Source organism: Electrona antarctica, assembly GCF_951216825.1.
Source record: "Electrona antarctica genome assembly, chromosome: 1".
Taxonomy (NCBI): Eukaryota; Metazoa; Chordata; class Actinopteri; order Myctophiformes; family Myctophidae; genus Electrona; species Electrona antarctica.
This window is the reverse complement of record NC_136806.1, coordinates 17,001,508-17,019,709: the sequence shown is the minus strand read 5'-3', so window position 1 is coordinate 17,019,709 and position 18,202 is coordinate 17,001,508. Positions and strand designations below refer to the sequence as shown.

Below are 18,202 nucleotides of genomic sequence, written 5' to 3'. Positions count from 1 at the left end.
AGCATAGAAACAGCACGGCCAACATTAAGGAGGCCCTGGCCAGTTCATCCGTGTTTTCGCTATACTACTCTCGCCCCGCCGCCATTTTCTAGCAGTAGGAGGAAGACATGTTGGGATTGCAAACACAACAAAAGAGAGGAGCGGCCATTTCCAACCAAACCACCATAACATATATCTGGCTTCAACCTCAAAACACGACATTTCCACGTAACAATAATCTACCAAGAGAGACATCGCGATCCGTCTATTAAATACACGACGCGGTCGCGAAAAGCGACACATTAAAAGGTTTTAGGAAGGGGGACAGGGCCGGAGTGATTTAGCATCACGCTAACGTAAGCTAATGTTGAGTATCGCTTGCCGAAATGACGCGTTGTTAAGCTTGTAGATATGTTATTTTCACTTAAAAAGACCACAAGTTAGTTGAGTTGACACGTAAACCCAAGGCAAAGCCACCATCGACAACTCATCGTGAAACAAACAAAGACAGCACACCATATATGCCGTGACACCCCCTCGGGGGGGAAGTCTTGCACTCTGGCAGTGGCAATACAAAAGTGAGCAGTGGAAAAAGGTGTTTCCTATAGTTTTGAGTTACCTTATGTGCGGTATTCCGACGCCTCCTTGTAGGATTTTGTACAGCTTGCTTTCGTATAACAGCTGCGGATGTCTGGCTTTCTGCGATTCCAATTTGACTGCTACCTCCTGAAAATAATAATACACACACACAGGGTGATCGATATATAGGGATATTATCAATTCATTATAAGTGGGCCATGTCGCGCTAGCTTTTAGCGAGAACCTGGCCATCTTCAAGAGTTGTGGCTGGCAACAACACAAAAATCACATCTTTTGCTTAAAAAAATGACCACGAATGTGTACCTCTCCATTTGTGATGTTGATTGCCAGGTAGATGTCGCCGAAAGACCCCGATCCGATTTTCCTGACCAGCTTGTATTTCCCACCGACTATGAATTCGGCCTTGGAGCCGCTGCTACTCGCCATAATAATAATATAATAATGATGAATGCCGATTCACCAAAACCCCGACGAGCAGCACTCCTCGATTCACTTTAAAAATGAAGACGACAACAACAAGACACAAAAAATGAACATGAGAGTCTGGTAGGGTCGACGATGATTCTTTCGATACTTGGTCGTATCGTTATCGTCAGGTCTCGCTACCAGGAAAACAGCCTCCTTCTCCAACCACCTCCGTCCAGTTGGTACAAAATGTCTAAAGTTTTTTAAAATGTTCACCAGTGCCCGAAAGGGTGTATTCGTGCGTTTATGTTGGCGTGTATTCCCATAAAAATCCAGGAAAAACACAAAACACAGCTGAATCTGTTTTTTTCTGTTGTTTTTTAAACCAATCGAAGGCCAAAGTCGACCAATAATCCAGTCAGTGCTTCTTCTTCGGAGTTAGCCCAGCTAGCTAAATGTAGCCAACGTTTCGTTGATACCAAAATACGACAGGAAAAAAAACAATGTCCTGGACCTCCTCTGTGTCGAGGGGGTCTCTTTCTCTTCTGAAAACTCAGGTGCTAAATTCGTAATTTCGAGCGTATTTAGTCGAATTTCAAAAGGGTAGCAACCTTCTTCCCGAGGCGCAACCCACTCACTCACTCCGCCATCTTCTCTCTTCACCAACTAGCCTTTTCTCTTTCTGCTGGGTTTCGGGTGTTACGCCGGAATTGGTGACTCATCGAATTGTATTGTTACAGAAGGCGCTGTTGTTACCATCTCTCTCTCTCTCTCGCTCTGGTTTAAGATTTGAAATTCACCTACGAACTCCGCGTGATACACTAAAATACAGTGAAAAGTTTGGACACACCTACTCACTGGCGGAGGGCGTTTCTTTCTTCCATTCAACTTTTAAACTAATCATGTATTCAACTATATTTTAACATTGTCTGTTGACAGACTGTAATATTCGATTGATTGACATTTTTATTTCACAGTATGTAGAATGGGTATACATTTCAAACGAAAGTACAAGTCAATACAAAAACGTTTATTGTGGACGAACCATATGCATAAACTTTTACAGCCTGGGTCCGCCATTTTCAGTTAATCAGAATTCATTAATTCTGATTCTGACATTTACTGTATATATATATATATATATATATATAGTTACATTGTCAATAAAATAAGGCCAATTTTTTTCAACCCCACCCAGTGGGACAGTTCGGGACTCCCCCCCCCCCCCTATGTTCGGGACCCCTTATCAATCCATAGCCTACTCAAAATCACAATCGAGGTGTGAAGAAACGCCAAACGTGGGTCAAGGTGAGAGACAATGGTGGTAGGCTAGCTGGGGGGGGTGGCAGGAGTGGGAGGTGTTGAATACAGTCTTTAGTGATTGTAGACTGATACTAGACCCGTTCTTGTTCTTGAGCCAAGAACACATGAGCAAGAGGCATTAGAAATTAAATCTGTCCTTTTGGTCTTCTTAAGTCTTATCACTCATTTGTGTTCCTACTGTGAAGCATGGAGGAGGAGGTGCGCGTGAGGATTTTCTGGTCACACTGTCAGTGATTTATTTCGAATTCAAAGTTTTACTAGGCTACACAATAATATTATGTTATTTCATAGTTTCATTCATAGTCAATAAACCCTACAATGCAATAAAGTGAATAAACGTAGCCTATACAAAAAGGCAAGTTTTTCAGGTGGTTTACTACTGTCACCTTTGTGCTCTGGAGTCACTCAATTCGATAGGTCACTGGATTTTGTATAACACACCGACTTGATCAGCTAAATGTTGGTTTAGTTTAGCCGCCGGGAACGCGCACGGTATCACAGCACGGGAACGCGCTCTGTTTTCCCTGCAGTTAGAGGAGCTATGATGAGAGGCCTGGCCGTGACGTCAGCAGGCACTCATTGTCACTGGTGACAGCCCTCTCCACAAAATATATTCAAACAATTTCCTCCCCTACGAATAGTAAAGTTTTGTGTCATGGCACAGCATGCTTCCTTAGCACTTACTCTTGATGTTATAGGCATACATTAAGTAAAAAAAATCACACCCGTGTGAACTGAGTGGTGCAAGGTCTTGATCAGCTGTGGTCTGACGTAATGTCAGTGACCATAGTAACCATGCTCATTATTTTGGGCCCCACGTACAGGTACACACAAACATGGATACAAACAAAGCTGGTTGTTGGAGTGGTTTGCACCACTCAAAAATCATGCCCATGCCATGTGAAGTTGAGGGGCGCTCTTATCATTATAGATCAACAACATCATATCATGAACAACTGCATTTTTGTGATTGGTTGGTCAAATTTACATCATATTTGGTGGACATTTGACCAAATTCCTCCTTGCATTGTCAATGGTAAATATTGAGACGTGTGGGGACAAAAGCTGTATAGATTATAGAAGGGCTCAAAAATCACACCCATGTGAAGTGAGGGGTGCTCTTATCATCATACATCATCTCATTCTGGCCAATCACAATTTGCGTCTTCACTTTTGTCTTCAATGTTTGTGTTTACACAAACACTCAAAGCTGGCCATTCATTGTCAATGGCATTCAATGTTCATGTTAGGACTCAAAATTGGCCGGACTCTAACCTCAGTCTTAACCGGCCACGTAGGTTGGACCCTAACCTCAGTCTTAACCGGACACGTAGGTCGGACCCTAACCTCAGTCTTAACTGGCCACGTAGGTCGGACCAGAGCTTAGATATATCAATGTCTGTGTAAATAAAAAACACTCAAAGCTGGCCATTCATTGTCAACGGCATTCAATGTTTGTGTTAGGACAATGTTTGTGTTTACACAAACCCTCAAAGCTGGACATATGAGGGGTTAGCCTATTTATATGCTAGGGCATAGCCTACAAAAATAAACAGCACGTCAGTTTGACTCATATGAAGGAATGAATCAGCTGATGGCAAGCAAACGGAAAACACTAACGTTACCCCTGCCAAACGAATTACAGTTTTGCCAGAAACAGACTGTATAGGCCTATCAAATGAGTGACTGATTATCGTAAACGATACAGATCGAGCCACCTCCCTGACAATAGCACCGGGACAATTGGTTTATTTTTGGACCACAATTCTTACATGAGACGATTTTCCATAGAGAAACTACTTCCGTGACAGGGATGAACGAGTGATTTCAGTACTCTATTGTCTATGCGGCACAAACGTTACACAACGCTGGTTCAATCGGTTAAGCCAACGGCTTGGGTTTGGCCAATCAGGGACTTATAGTGGCTAACCGGCACAAACTTGATGCAACGCTCCTTGCAATCCATGAAGCTAACGATTTGGGTTATCCAATCAGGGAAGCTATACAATCTCCCAAACACACTGAAAATGTGTGGGTAAACCTTGAACCTCGATTTTTTTCATGCAGCCTGGACTGAGACAAGCTGGAGTTGGAAATACATTTTCAACGAGGGCGGCGCAAATAAGAGCTAATTTAAGCATGTGTGCAACATGCCAACTGTTTTAAAGTATTGTACAGTAACAACTAAAGTCTCTTTAATGTTTATGTTGTACTATTACTACAAAACAATCTAAAATAAAGGGATTTAAGATCATTATGCTGGGCTGCATGTTGCCTGAGTCCAATGCATTTCTGCCTACTTCCGGCCCAGGACGTGTCCCAGTTGGTTGTCCCCATTCTCAATAGAAGTCTATGTAGAAGAGCCGCCATTGGACTGGCCCCATGAAGTGAACGCAGTTTGCGTAACTGTCTATATTTAAGCTCTGGTCCGACCTACGTGGCCAGTTAAGACTGAGGTTAGGGTCCGACCTACGTGGCCGGTTAAGACTGAGGTTAGAGTCCGGCCAATTTTGAGTCCTAACATGAACATTGAATGCCATTGACAATGAATGGCCAGTTTTGAGTGTTTGTGTAAACACAAACATTGCGTAAAGACAAACATTGAAGACGAAGGTGAGGATGAAAATTCTCATTGGCCGGAATGATGTATGATGATAAGAGCGGCCCTCACTTCACATGGGTGTGATTTTCATGAATGTTTTAGCATCATCCTAAATCAGACAAAAAAGTAAAAAGAACCACCGCTCATCTGCTAAAAGAAACGTAAGTGAGGTGCTGGAGCCACAAAGGGATAATGAAAAGAATATAAAGGGAAGCTCCGGACACTCACACAGGATGCCTGAAGGTCAGTAGACCGAAAGCTTGCAAAATAAATACTTTGATTGTGCACAGATCTGAGTGTGCGGAGCTTCCCTTTATGTTTTTTCAGCATCATCCTAAATAAAGCAGCTGGAAAATGTCATCACGTGATTTGTGGGTGTACACTTCTTCATTGATTCTGGGATCATTCACAGGCTGCGGTAGAGCACCCTCTACCGTACACCACTGAAAACACATTGGCTGAGCACGGAATGTGTGATCTGTGATTTACTTTGGGGGGAGGGGGGTGAGATCGCCTTTACATCATGACTTGAGATTGTTAGATAAGGTGTTTGGCAGTTAACCCTTAGTACAGGTGATTACATCATTACAGTTGCAGTTACATTACCATTGCAGGTTTATGCGAAGTGCACTGACTAACTAAAGAAACAGATAAACTGTCCCTCCTTGTTGGCGTCATTTACTAAATAAACATTAAAGTCCGGCTTGGCTGGCAAACAAATTGTATTATAACCGCCCTAAACAAACATTAAAATCCATAGACTTGGCCGCCAAACGTTTTTTTGTTAAAAAGGCTCTTAACAAACATTTAAAGTCCATAGACTTGCTGCTACATGACGTAATTTCGGAAAGCCATGCATTGGAGGGGCTAGCGCCCCTAAAAAAAGAGGGGGACACACAAAAATATCGTCACAATCAACATTTGGTAAAAAAAAATAGAATATAGACGACCTAGTCATAGTCACGGCCTATGGCTGCCTCGTCTCAGGCTACCTCTAAGCCAATGGGACAGCAAGCAACGTACCCATCGTCTGAACGGCATGAGTCAAAACATCTATACACGCCCTGGGACTGCATGTGGAAAATAAACAATACGAATCAACGTGCACAAATCAACGTGCGCGTTGCTATATCATAACAAACAAGGAGGGAGACGATGGGGGAAGATGCACAACGGAGACACCGCTTTTAGCACCTGGCAGTTGTTTTTTTTGCGTAAAATAACCCATGGGAGTTGAGATGGGTCTATAGTTAAGAGAGGAAGATCTAGGTTGGGTTTAAGCATGACTCTAGAGAGGCTAAAGAGCTTATGTGCTGTCCATGTGTCTGTCCGGAAATAATCTCGTAAATGATGGACTGGCCAAACTTTTTATTCACTCCGCCTATACCGTAGGCAACGGGAGTATCTCTACTGTTTTATACTTTTTCCAAAATATTTAACTTTCGTTTTAAGAAAGTGCCAAAACATTGCCCAAATTTGGAGTCATCATAGTGAACAAATGTCACAGGCTGGTCACATTTAGTCCAAGTTGGAGATCCACATTGGAGTCACGCCATGTGGTTCCTGAGATCCACATAATATTTTAGTTTTATTTGAGAAGAGGAATTAATGACCATATAATGTGGCATCACATGTGGAAGAGTCTGTATTTTTCTGCCACAGGTCACACAAGCAAATTACGCAGGAACAACCTCGTAGGAAAACGACCTGTTAACAACAGATACAATGTGAGGACCAGCAGTGTAAAATCTCCATCAGGGGGTTAATGGGAACAACATGAAGCCAGTGGAGAAGCTAAGGGCTACATCTATTTATTTAGTGTTGCTGGGTGTTATCCATTTGTAATCTGATGGAATCAATTCATTGGGACATTGGAAAATAGAAGTCTGTGGTTGACAGGGTTAAGAACTCGATGTCTTTCTTTGCTTCACAGCAGTCCAACTTTGTGTACATAGTATGTACGTAGGAGCCTATTGGTTTTTGAGGGACATCAGGCCTCATTCATGGATGCTGCATCAAAGTTCTCCACTAAATCTGGAACATCGTCGTCGTCATCGTCCTCCTCTTCATTGCCTTCTTCCTTCGGAGTTTGCTGGGGAAACTGTTTGCGCAGGCTGCTGAGGCTGTCGGCTCCCAGTTGATTGAGAATGCCGGGAAGCATCTCCGTTACCTGCTTGGACTCACTTTTGCCGCTGATGGCGAATATGTTGGCATTGAGGGAAGCCTGCACTTTGGGATTGTTGAAATGGATCACAGCGCCATCATCCTTGATCATGTTCACCTCTTCAATGTCATTAATGGCGTTGACGGACAATGTCTTTAGAGAAGTCTGTAGTTTTTTGTCATCAGCGGCAGCTGTCCTATGTATCAACCTCTTCTTCCTACGAGCTGTGCCTTTCCCTCCTATCCGAATCTGTTCTTGGAATTTGGATAAAACCTCCTTATTCAGCTCCTGGTCCTGAAGTTTGGATAAAATGCTCTTATTCATGTTGTCACTGATCGGATATCTACAGAGGCATGCTCTGTAATAAAACCTTATATAGCCTAGAGCTCTAGTCTGACATCACACTCAACACAAAGCTTTACCACGCATCATGCCCTACCTTAAAATCGCATGTCGCCAACGACCCAAGCCAATCCGACCAGTATGCCCATATATAGGAATATAGTGTAGCTCAGAGCCTCTGCCTGATGGCCTCAAAAGTCTAATATCTCCCCCGGTCCAGAGGGATATCCCTTTGGTCTAGTGGTTAAGATGTTGGACTTTCACGCGGGAGGAGTTCGAATCCCGGGCGTTACATTGGTGCCGTGACCCGGATCGGGTTTCCCCGTGGGAGGAGGTCAAAAGGGAGGTGAGTGGCTCAGAGCCTCTGCCTGATGGCCTCAAAAGTCTAATATCTAATGTGCAAAGGGTATTGCATAATCAGGTGGGACATCGTTGCTACTAACACCACCAGTCTAGTAAGTTATGCAGACTCCTTTTTCCCCTCTATATAAAATGTCTTAGCTTAGTTGAAAAATAGATCTATGAAGTGAGATAGGATAGGTCAGATAGGACTTTTATGTTTGGATGTATGGGCTGTCAATGCCAGAAAGTAGTCTTTTGCCACTCGGTAGGCGTCCCGCATAACTTCCGGGTATGATGATGATGTCACGTGCACACCCTCTATGCATGTGATCCGATCTTTCATAATTATTCCATCCTGATTGGCGAATTGCCGAATTCCGAACATTGCAGGACCACAACCTATACCTGACCTGGAGGAGGCCTGTGCTCCTCAAAGCACTTTTTAGTTTCATTGTGTAGTCTATTCATTATTTATTTTTGGACTGAAAAAACGTCCATAGATAACTTTGTTCTGACCGGAATAGCATGGATATAGAAAAGGCAATTCTGCAATGTTGCCTGTATATTTCATGTACTTTATTGTCTATTTCAGTGACTGACTGGAGAGGGAAATGTTTTGGCGCCTGGCTGGGTGTCCTACCCAATGCAGAGCTGTGTCAGTCGTGGGTTGTGGGCGTGGCCCAAAGAATGTGAGGATGTTGCGGAGGAAACCAGTGGTGTGAAGTAACTAAGTACATTTTTTTGAGGGGCGCTAGCCCCTCCTACATATAGGTATACAGATTTTGTCCCCACACATCTCAATATTTGCCATTGACAATGAAAGGAGAAATTAGGTCAAATGTCTGCCAAATATGATGTAAATGTTGTCCCCACACGTCTTAATATTTGCCATTTACAATGAAAGGAGAAATTAGGTCAAATTAGGTCAAAACGTAAATTTGTGGCAACACAAACATTAAATGCCATTGACAATGAAGGGAAAATTTACGTTATATGTAAACGAGCAAATCGGCTAACCAACACATCCGTATTTGGGTTTAGCTGCATTGGAAACTCCTTACATTATTAAGGCTGAGTCATGGTGACATCAATATGATTTCATAGTAGTGCTACTGACGTCACAGACTCACCTGGACTCCATATTTGGGCATGCCTGACAAAACTGATACAGATTCCATGCAGGAAAACTGAGGGTGGTATTATAACAAAGGCTTTCACTCAATGTGATGGGTATTTGACAGATCGCCGTAGTTAGTTTTGGAGTTATCCGACATATCTAACTAACCTATCTAAGTCTGACATCTCATATCATAACAACATATTTGGGTGTGGTTGATCTAGAGCTCCATATATAGAGCCGGCAGAGACATGTAGTGCTAACATCGTGCTAATGTAAACCCCCATATATGGATATAGCTGACTCATTGTGGCATCAGTGAGATGTGACGAGCATCCAGCCAAGCACTAAAGGCATGGCCGTCACACCTTGAGGTACATCGAGGTATAGGGAGCATCAACCATAGATACCAAGGCAACCATTACCATGGGACTTACAAGCGATCCAAACTACCTGAAACTTGAACAATGGTACAATGTCAATGCTGGAAATCTCAACATGAGAGCCATGTTTGATGCAGACAAGGATAGATTCAGCACGTTCAGCACAACCCTTGAGACAGATGACGGAGACATCCTGTTGGACTACTCTAAGAATCTCATCAATGAGGAAGTCATGACCATGCTGTTGGCCCTGGCCAAGTCCAGAGGGGTTGAGGAGGCCAGAGAGAAGATGTTCTCTGGAGAAAGGATCAACTTCACGGAAGGCCGTGCCGTGCTCCATGTTGCCCTACGTAATCGCTCAAACACGCCCATCCATGTTGATGGCAGTGATGTCATGCCAAAGATTAATATGGTGCTCAACAAGATGAAGGCCTTCTGTCACAGAGTACGCAGTGGAGAGTGGAAGGGATTTACTGAAAAGGCTATCACTGATGTGGTCAACATCGGTATCGGAGGCTCCGACCTAGGTCCACTGATGGTGACCGAGGCTCTGAAGTCTTACTCAGCAGATGGACCTAATGTGTGGTTCGTGTCCAACATTGATGGCACTCACATGGCCAAGACCCTGGCTCGGCTCAACGCAGAGACCACACTCTTCATCATTGCTTCCAAGACATTCACCACCCAAGAGACCATCACAAACGCAGAGTCTGCCAAGTGTTGGTTCCTACAGACGGCAAAGGACAAAGCTGAAGTTGCCAAGCATTTTGTAGCGCTGTCCACCAACACACCCAAAGTGAAGGACTTTGGCATTGACACAGACAACATGTTTGAGTTCTGGGATTGGGTTGGAGGCCGATACTCACTGTGGTCAGCTATTGGTCTGTCCATTGCACTGCACATAGGATTTGACAACTTTGAGCAGCTTCTTGCCGGCGCACACTGGATGGACAACCATTTCCGTAACACGCCTCTGGACCAGAACGTGCCTGTACTGTTGGCCATGCTGGGAGTCTGGTACGTAAACTTCTTCCAGGCTGAGACCCACGCCATGCTGCCCTACGACCAGTACATGCACCGCTTTGCTGCCTACTTCCAGCAGGCCGACATGGAATCCAATGGAAAGCATATCAGCAAAAATGGCTTGTGTGTCAAATACCACACTGGACCGATCGTCTGGGGAGAACCAGGGACCAATGGGCAGCATGCTTTCTATCAGCTCATCCATCAAGGCACCAGACTGATTCCTGCCGACTTTCTGATCCCTGCCCAGTCACAGAACCCAATCAGGGACAACCTTCATCACAAGATCCTGGTGGCCAACTTTCTGGCCCAGACAGAAGCACTGATGAAGGGGAAGACACCAGACGAGGCCTGCAAAGAACTGCAGGCCAGTGGCCTGGCAGGACAGGCCTTGGAGAACCTGCTGCCTCACAAAGTCTTCAAAGGGAACAAACCAAGCAACTCCATTATTTTCAAGAAACTGACTCCCTTTATGCTTGGAGCTCTGGTTGCCATGTACGAGCACAAGATCTTTGTGCAGGGTGTTGTGTGGGACATCAACAGTTATGACCAGTGGGGGGTCGAGCTGGGCAAGCAGCTGGCCAAGGAAATCGAACCTGAGCTCATAGACAACTCTGATATCACCTCCCACGATTCCTCCACAAACGGGCTTATCTATTTCCTAAAGAAGAACTTTGCCTAAATAACCTTCCTCTGCCTTGCTTCCACCTATAGCTCCCACCCTGGCTGGACTGGCTGAGTATGTCTATGGAGTAAACAAGGAAGTGGCTCTCTGGTGGGCGCAAAGTGTAACTACTTTTGTGAATTAGGAATACATTGCCATGTTTGTGGCCCGGACGGTTAGCTCAACCGTCTGGGCACCTAGGCTGCTAAGCCAGGCTGACGGTCTTGCCGTGGGTTCGACTCCCGATCCCGATGGCCTTTGCCGCGTGTCATCCCCCCATCTCTCTCCCCATTTCCTGTCAGTCTACTTTCAAACTATCAATAAAGGCAGAAAAAGCCCCAAAAATATCGTAAAAAAACCAAAAACATTGCCATGTTTGTAACCGTTTTAGAAAAGCAATAAGCCACGCGAGGTCCAAGCTGACGTGAACTTTAGCCCAAAATAGACGATGCACAATACAAGCGCACAACGCCTTGCACGTCTTTTTGGCAAAGACGCGCATGCGTTTGCTCCGACGTACTAACAGTCCGACAGACATTAGTCCGACACCCTACCCAAAGCCCTAACCTTAACCAGCAACGCATGTCGGGAGCCACGGGTGAGTCTTAACCAGCCACGCATGTGTCGGACTCACGCATGTGTCAGACTGTTGCAGGTCGGACCAACGTATGCGCTAATGCGCCGCAGCATGGACCATACATGTTGCATACCGGAGGTTTAATAAGCAAAAATCACACTTGTGCAAACAGAACCAGTGGGATCAGGGGGGTACATAAATACAGAAAGACTAACCAGACACAGGTGAACTAAACTGACAATCAACACAGGGATAGGCTAGGGGACAAACAGGGCACAAGTCAATCAATTAACATCAACTAACTACTAATGATAGGGAGGCAAGACAAGACAGGTAACAGTAACAACAGAGGAAACCAGGAGACACCAGAACATACTACAAAATAAAAGGTACACAGGTTTATGGAGCAGGAGAGAGGATAACGTGAGGACATCAACTCCTCCTGTCCAAGGCTACATTCACCAAAAGTTAATGAAGGGGAAGCATCTTTTGATGTAATTGTAATGATCAATGAACACAAGTAAACACAACGGGGATCAGAACAAGGCATGAATCTTGACAGATTGTGATGTGTTGTGAGCTTGTAGATCTTCTATTTTCATGTATATGGTTGAAGGCGGTATACTGATGATATATTAAGTCAATTTGCCGCCCCCTGGAACCCCCTTAATGACCCTTGGGGGGTCTCACTCTCCGGACCCCACTTTGAGAACCACTGGTCTATGATAATGTATTACACATTTTATAATTATGGTATATCTACATTAATTGTCACATTATGAGCTTACATTTTTATAGTGTTCCAGTTCCAATTTTGTCTTCAAAATCTCTGGACTTAAAAAAAAAAAAAAAAACCTTTGACCTTTAACCTTTAACCCTGAAAAAAGTAAGTAAAATGCCTGTGTAATATATTTTTTGAGGCTGTAGCCTCAAAAAGCTGGAGAGGTACTCCTGTTACCGAATAAACACTATCAATAAATAGACCTATACTATCACAATATTGAGCTTTTTAACACTTATATTAACCAAAGAAAATCACTTACCTTTAAGTCCAAAAATCTGATTAACCACTTTCACGTTGAAAATCAGAGGGTTCTAAAAGCTTGGCTTCCACTCCTAAATTATGACATTCTGCAGCGACCAATGAGGTTGACTAACAGTTTGCAGAAAAAAGCACAGGAAAAGTAGGCTGCATGCAGTTCAAAACAGGTAAGGATTTGAAACCCAAGAAACTCTATCTGGCTTGTAAACATTCCAGGGTCGACTCCTTCATATTCAATTATCGTATTAGCATAGGAGTCAGGTGTGCAGACAGACAGTAGCCTAGCCTACGCTACTATTAAGAAGAAAGTAGGCCTACACTAGACTACTTAATAAAAAAAAAACAAGATGGACAGTTGGTGAGATTGTCAGGAAATAATTTTACTTTGGATATGAATGTTAATTCCATTTACCTGTACAAACAATTAAACAAATATATAGCTGTCTGGTTGGCTGATCCTGTGATCCACGTCGTTGCCTATCTATCGCCTGTTGAAGTAATCATCTGAAATAAATCATCTTTCTCATATAAACTTCTAAGTTCTAACTCTCTCTCTCTCTCTTATTTGAGTTGGCAGGCTACAATATTGAAAAAAAAAATCTATGCAATAAATAATCAGAAATCAGAAAAAACAATCAATCACAAAATTAACCGAAAACAATCTTGTTATCATGTTATGGCGGCATCTATAAATGTTACATTATCGCCATCTACTGGATTCAACAATCAAGAATCAAGGCCGTGCCACGCCCGAAACAAACCCAGTGTTTAATATCTCTGCGTTTGTGAATGAATCCGAAGTGTACGATGATTGCATTTGGTTCTAGGCATACCGGTATTTCCCTCATCATGCGGAAGTATTTCACTGCAGGCGGCTTATCAGCAAAATGTTATTCCACAGAGACTGTGATAACAACAATTCAACATAACATAAAATAAGTAATAATCCTGGATGCAATAATAATATAGGCTACATAATAAATCATGTAGTTATTGCACTTTACATTCACAAAGAATCTTGAAATGTTCACAACCTCTAAACACACGGGGGCAGCAAATAACCACAAATTCTATAGGCCTAGATAGCAGAACTGTCTAGGTGTGATACAGATAACTCTGTTCTACTGCTGTTTCCAATTAACTGACAACTGTCAAATGCAGCATGTACAACTTGAGTTTGACCCTGCCACTTACATTCGTTGTAGGATATTGACCAGTGTTTTACTATTCAAATCGTCTTTCCATATTATAGCCTATTATACTTATTCTTGCTTGGCTAGTGATTGAATACAAAGGAAGTAGAGGCTATATTTGTCATGAAAGATTCAGTAGGCTACCCTACCTCAGTCTAGACATCCATTAGTAGCACCATGCAGTTAGCATACCACATTACCGTTGAAAGTTGAAGTTGAAATTCATGTACATCTGAGACGTCTGGTTCAAGGAATAAAGGTTGATTGATTGATTGAAAATTGTATTCACAGTTTGTAGAATTGGTAGGCTACAGTTCAAAAGAAAGTAGGCCTACAGGTCAATACAAAAGCTGCTATAATGCGAGGATATATCCAGGAAAAGCACTAAGACTTGTTTACATCAGGGTCCTCCTTCTATGAAAAACAGGAAATCATCATACATAGTTACATACAGTTAAAAGAATGTAAAAAAGGGAAAAACATGTCTTTATTGTTACATAGGCCTATGCCTGTATGCAGGTGCATAGGCCACCCTACAGTAAGAGTACAACATTTGTTCTGGTCAAATAATAATAATAATAATAGGCTATACTGTAACAGTACAATAAGGCAATAACAAAAGGGGCTAACACCAGTGGTGGAAACTGGAAAGTATCTTACTCAAGTTCTGTACTTACAACAGCAAACGAATTGACAGCAAACGAATATCATGGTTTCAGCATTTACTGTACGTCTCCAAGTATCATAGGGTTATCCTGTCAGGCAAACTCGGACAGACGGGATATGTGACATTGAACACACCCACATTGTCATTTCCAGTCTAAAGTCTTGGAATACATTTGACTGAGAGTTACGTAAGCCTTAAAACAAAACAAAAGATCCTTCAAACATTAGAAGAAGAAAACGTTCAAACCACAGGGAGGGAGCATGACATGGTTGTCAAGAGGAAATGCAAGGCAATAATACCCTCCTGCCAAGAAACGGTGTGCTTTTTATGCTGCCATAAATATTTTTCATATTATTTATCCAAATGATGGGATATTATTTGGAAGTATCCATGGTGAATCGGCAAGTATTTCTACACTGAGTGAGTGTAACATGACTAACTTCTCTGCAGTATAGTTGGTTGTTCGAGACAGTGAAGTGAAGCTAGCTATAGGCCAGGGGAAGGGGAACAAAATGAGAGGCTTGAAAGCCTCCACTGGCCACTTCTGAGAGATGGCAGTGTAATAAACTTTCTGGTACACAGACGGCCCCAAAAGGCTTTCATCATCAACAGTCAAGCTGCCTGTAAAGAGAATGGGTACAGTACTGTACAACATGCACTTGGCTGTAATGCTGTATACAGTAAGTTAATGATAAAACAATACCAGATACTTTGATGGACAATAAGATGGCCCTGGGGTGCTGTACAGTCTGAAATATAACATGGTTATAAAGTTATTTAACTGTATCTGTGTATGGCAGCAGACTTGGGTGGTTTGTGATTTCATTTAAGGGACATCATGGGAGATTTCAGAGGAATTAATAAAAATGTAGGCTTGTGCTTTCTTATGCAGCCTACATCTCACATTGTGTGAGATTCCAATTCCAAACATTCAAACATGACCCATGAAACTTTGATCAAAATAACAATTATTTTACATTCTGTAATTGTGTAGACTAACTCCTGAGAGCGTAAAATGAAACCAAATGGACCGTAAGGGTCCATTTTGTTTCATTTTACGCTCTCAAGAGTTACAGATCTAAGGGTCCATTTGGTTTAGCTATGGACCGCCCGGAACCCCCTCAAGGATATGAAAACCACTGGGCTAGATAAATAGAATCTCACAGCCGTTATGAGAAATGTAAAGATTAGCGGAGACCGAGTCCAAAAACATGTTATTCACAGAGGGAATAGATAATGGGGCGCCTGTGAAGGTTGATAAATGAAAATACAGGACTCCAGGAGTTATCTCTCTGGGCAAAGCGCACACGGGACAAGCACTCAAGTCAATGTGACATGAAAGATAGGGTTTCTGGACATATGGCACATGAGAACCATTCACAAAGAACCGATGCACCGAAATGATCCATCATCGGCATCAAAATAGACTAAAATATACTATAGTACTAAAAGTATATTGCAGAATGTTCCATTTCACAAGTTCAAAACAAATCATTTGAAAATAGCCAGATCTACAAGCTCACAATGCGTTGCATTGTGATGCATTATGATCTGCTATTTTCAAATGGCCCAAATATATAGGGCTGAAGTGGCTACAAAGTGACTAGTAACTAAAGTTTTCAGATAACGGTAGTGGAGTAAAAGTACAATATTTGCCCTCTGAGATGTAGTGGAGTAGAAGTAAAAGTATTGGAAATTGGAAATACTCAAGTAAAGTACAAATACCTCAAAATTGAACTCAAGTACAGTACTTATAAGTAAATAAAAGTAGTTACTTTCCACCACTGGGTTATTCATCTTCATCTGTCATTGGTGGTGCTGGGGGTCAGTGGCAGTATTTCCTGCCTTCAGCTCTCCCCGTGGCCTCCAGGGGCCCGACGAGCCTTTCAGTTAGAGATAAACCTCTTAGAAACACAAACACAACTAGTGTGCAGGGTAGCTGCGCTGCATGAGGGCCTTACTGCCGGAGTTTCTCTAGAACAGTGGTTTCAAAACTGTTTAGACCCGAAAAATAAATGAGAAATCTATACCGTGACAGAAAATAGCCGATCTACAAGCTGGCGTGGCGTGAAGCTTTTCACAGCTTTTTGTTTTCTAATTACAAAAATTACAAAAATCAAATATTTAGACAATATGAAGACGACGAATAGGTTAACTAGAGCTAGAGCTATCATTTATTGCACGTGTCATTGCTCAACTTCTTGCTTGTTTTGTTTTAATCTTTTTTTTTTTTTTTTTTTTTAGATGTGTGCCAATCATTAAAGTAAACTAACTTTGAAGTGAAAAGGGGGCAGGTATAAGAATTTATTCTTCTTCCTGCTCCTTTTGGTCATGGGTGTATCAGATACTGTATGAAAGACAAATGAATTATGAAAGACAAATTAATTGTTATCTATTATGATTTGTACTGTATTGTGATACACTATGAGCGAAATAAAATAAAATAAAATTAAATGGAATTTATTTTATTTTTATTTTATTTCTTCATGAAATTACTGGGAAAGAATTGCAATAAAAAAAATTAAAAACAAAATGTGGTTAACTAAAGAAAATAAAGGGACCCATAAAAATGTGTTCGCTACCCACAATTGGGTCCGCAACCCAGTATTTGGAAACCAGTGCTTGAACATTCTGCAGCCACTAACAGTGCTTTTAATAATATTTCAAGACAAGGCCCACAGAAGATTTTGTTCTATGACGATGTAAACAACAAATATCTCAACAGAGGGAATCTGGGGGGTCTGCAATGTTCCATTCTTTAGTTATTGACAGTTGAATATAGCTTGTTTTCAACAAAAACGCTGTCTGGGAACAGAAAGCAGAGAAAATATATTTTTGTTAAGTCTCATGAAGGATTTGATAGTTGATCGATTTGTTTTGATCACGTATATTTCCTCTGATCCGGAAGCCGAATTAACTCACAGGTTGCGGGAGAGCGCCCACATTGAAAACACCAAATAACGTCTATAGACATCAATAGCTATGAAGCGTTGGATTTGGCAGTCAGTGAATTAAGTCCTATATATTTCAACGAATATAGAAAATAATATAGGCAATATACTGTATGACCATATGGTCATGCCTCGTGACATCACGAGATGTCATCAATATTAAGCCCATATAAACTCTAGACGGGCCTGCCCCAAAGTTATTAGTGCAGCCGCGAAAACTAGAGTTCTCGGAAATATAAGGCCTACATGGGCCCTCATCAAACCCTGTACACTCAAGACACTGCCCCAGCTGCCACCCTTAGATCTCCATATATGGAGCTGACCTGTTCTGACATTCCATATGTTGATCTCACCTCATTAAACCCTGTACACGCGACCTCGCCCGTATGGCCAAAAATGGAGATGCCAGTTTCTAAATGGTTATCACACAATTACTAACCTCGCCTCACCAGGCTTTCCACCTCGGAGGAATGCCTGGTCTCTGTTACAAAGGTGCCGTGTGAACCGGTCTGGAGCGGATGATATCGTTACGTCATGTTGTAGTATTGTTTTGTAGTCAGCAGGCAGGAACAATCAAACGGAACTTCCTTTTCCCTCAAACCAGAAGAATAACAATTAAAGCTCTAATAGCCTGCAGCTTTTATTGAGAAAATCGGTTTGAGGGAAAAGGAAGTTCCGGAAGATTGATGACTAAAAAACAATACTACAACATGACGTAGCGATATCATCCGCTCCCGACCGGATCATATACCCGAAATGGAATGGTGCCCAGGCTAGACAATTACAAAACATCAGGCATACTGTACACATTTTCATTATTACAAAGAT

General features: G+C 42.3%; 3 protein-coding genes and 1 long non-coding RNA gene across 10 annotated transcripts in view; 2 read left to right on the top strand and 2 right to left on the bottom strand.

Moving 5' to 3' along the window:
• Positions 1-1,790, bottom strand: part of csnk1a1 (casein kinase 1, alpha 1) — a gene marked incomplete at its 3' end in the record, with an annotated part of 37,059 nt that extends 35,269 nt beyond the window's left edge. For 3 of the 7 annotated variants that reach the window (XM_079508147.1, XM_079508146.1, XM_079508148.1), the window contains exons 1-2: positions 883-1,784; positions 599-705 (exon numbers count right to left, since the gene is read on the bottom strand). In XM_079508147.1, coding sequence (XP_079364273.1) covers positions 599-705; positions 883-1,005 — 230 coding nt within the window. In that variant the 5' untranslated portion in view covers positions 1,006-1,784. Of the gene's footprint in view, positions 1-598; positions 706-882 lie in introns of all 7 variants that reach the window. The other 4 variants (XM_079508144.1, XM_079508145.1, XM_079508150.1 and 1 more) reach the window with 3 other exon arrangements.
• LOC306940464 overlaps positions 1-18,202 on the top strand; it is a 687,363-nt gene that overhangs the window by 614,988 nt on the left and 54,173 nt on the right. The window lies entirely within an intron of this gene.
• Positions 6,900-7,184, bottom strand: LOC306920973 (transcription factor BTF3 homolog 4-like; the record flags this gene model as incomplete). Its single annotated transcript, XM_079497997.1, has 1 exon — positions 6,900-7,184. The coding sequence occupies one exon, from the start codon at positions 7,182-7,184 to the stop codon at positions 6,900-6,902; it is 285 nt and encodes a 94-aa protein (XP_079354123.1).
• Positions 9,301-10,966, top strand: LOC306921284 (glucose-6-phosphate isomerase-like; the record flags this gene model as incomplete). Its single annotated transcript, XM_079498393.1, has 1 exon — positions 9,301-10,966. One exon carries the CDS (start codon positions 9,301-9,303, stop codon positions 10,960-10,962), a length of 1,662 nt encoding a protein of 553 aa, XP_079354519.1. The 3' UTR covers positions 10,963-10,966.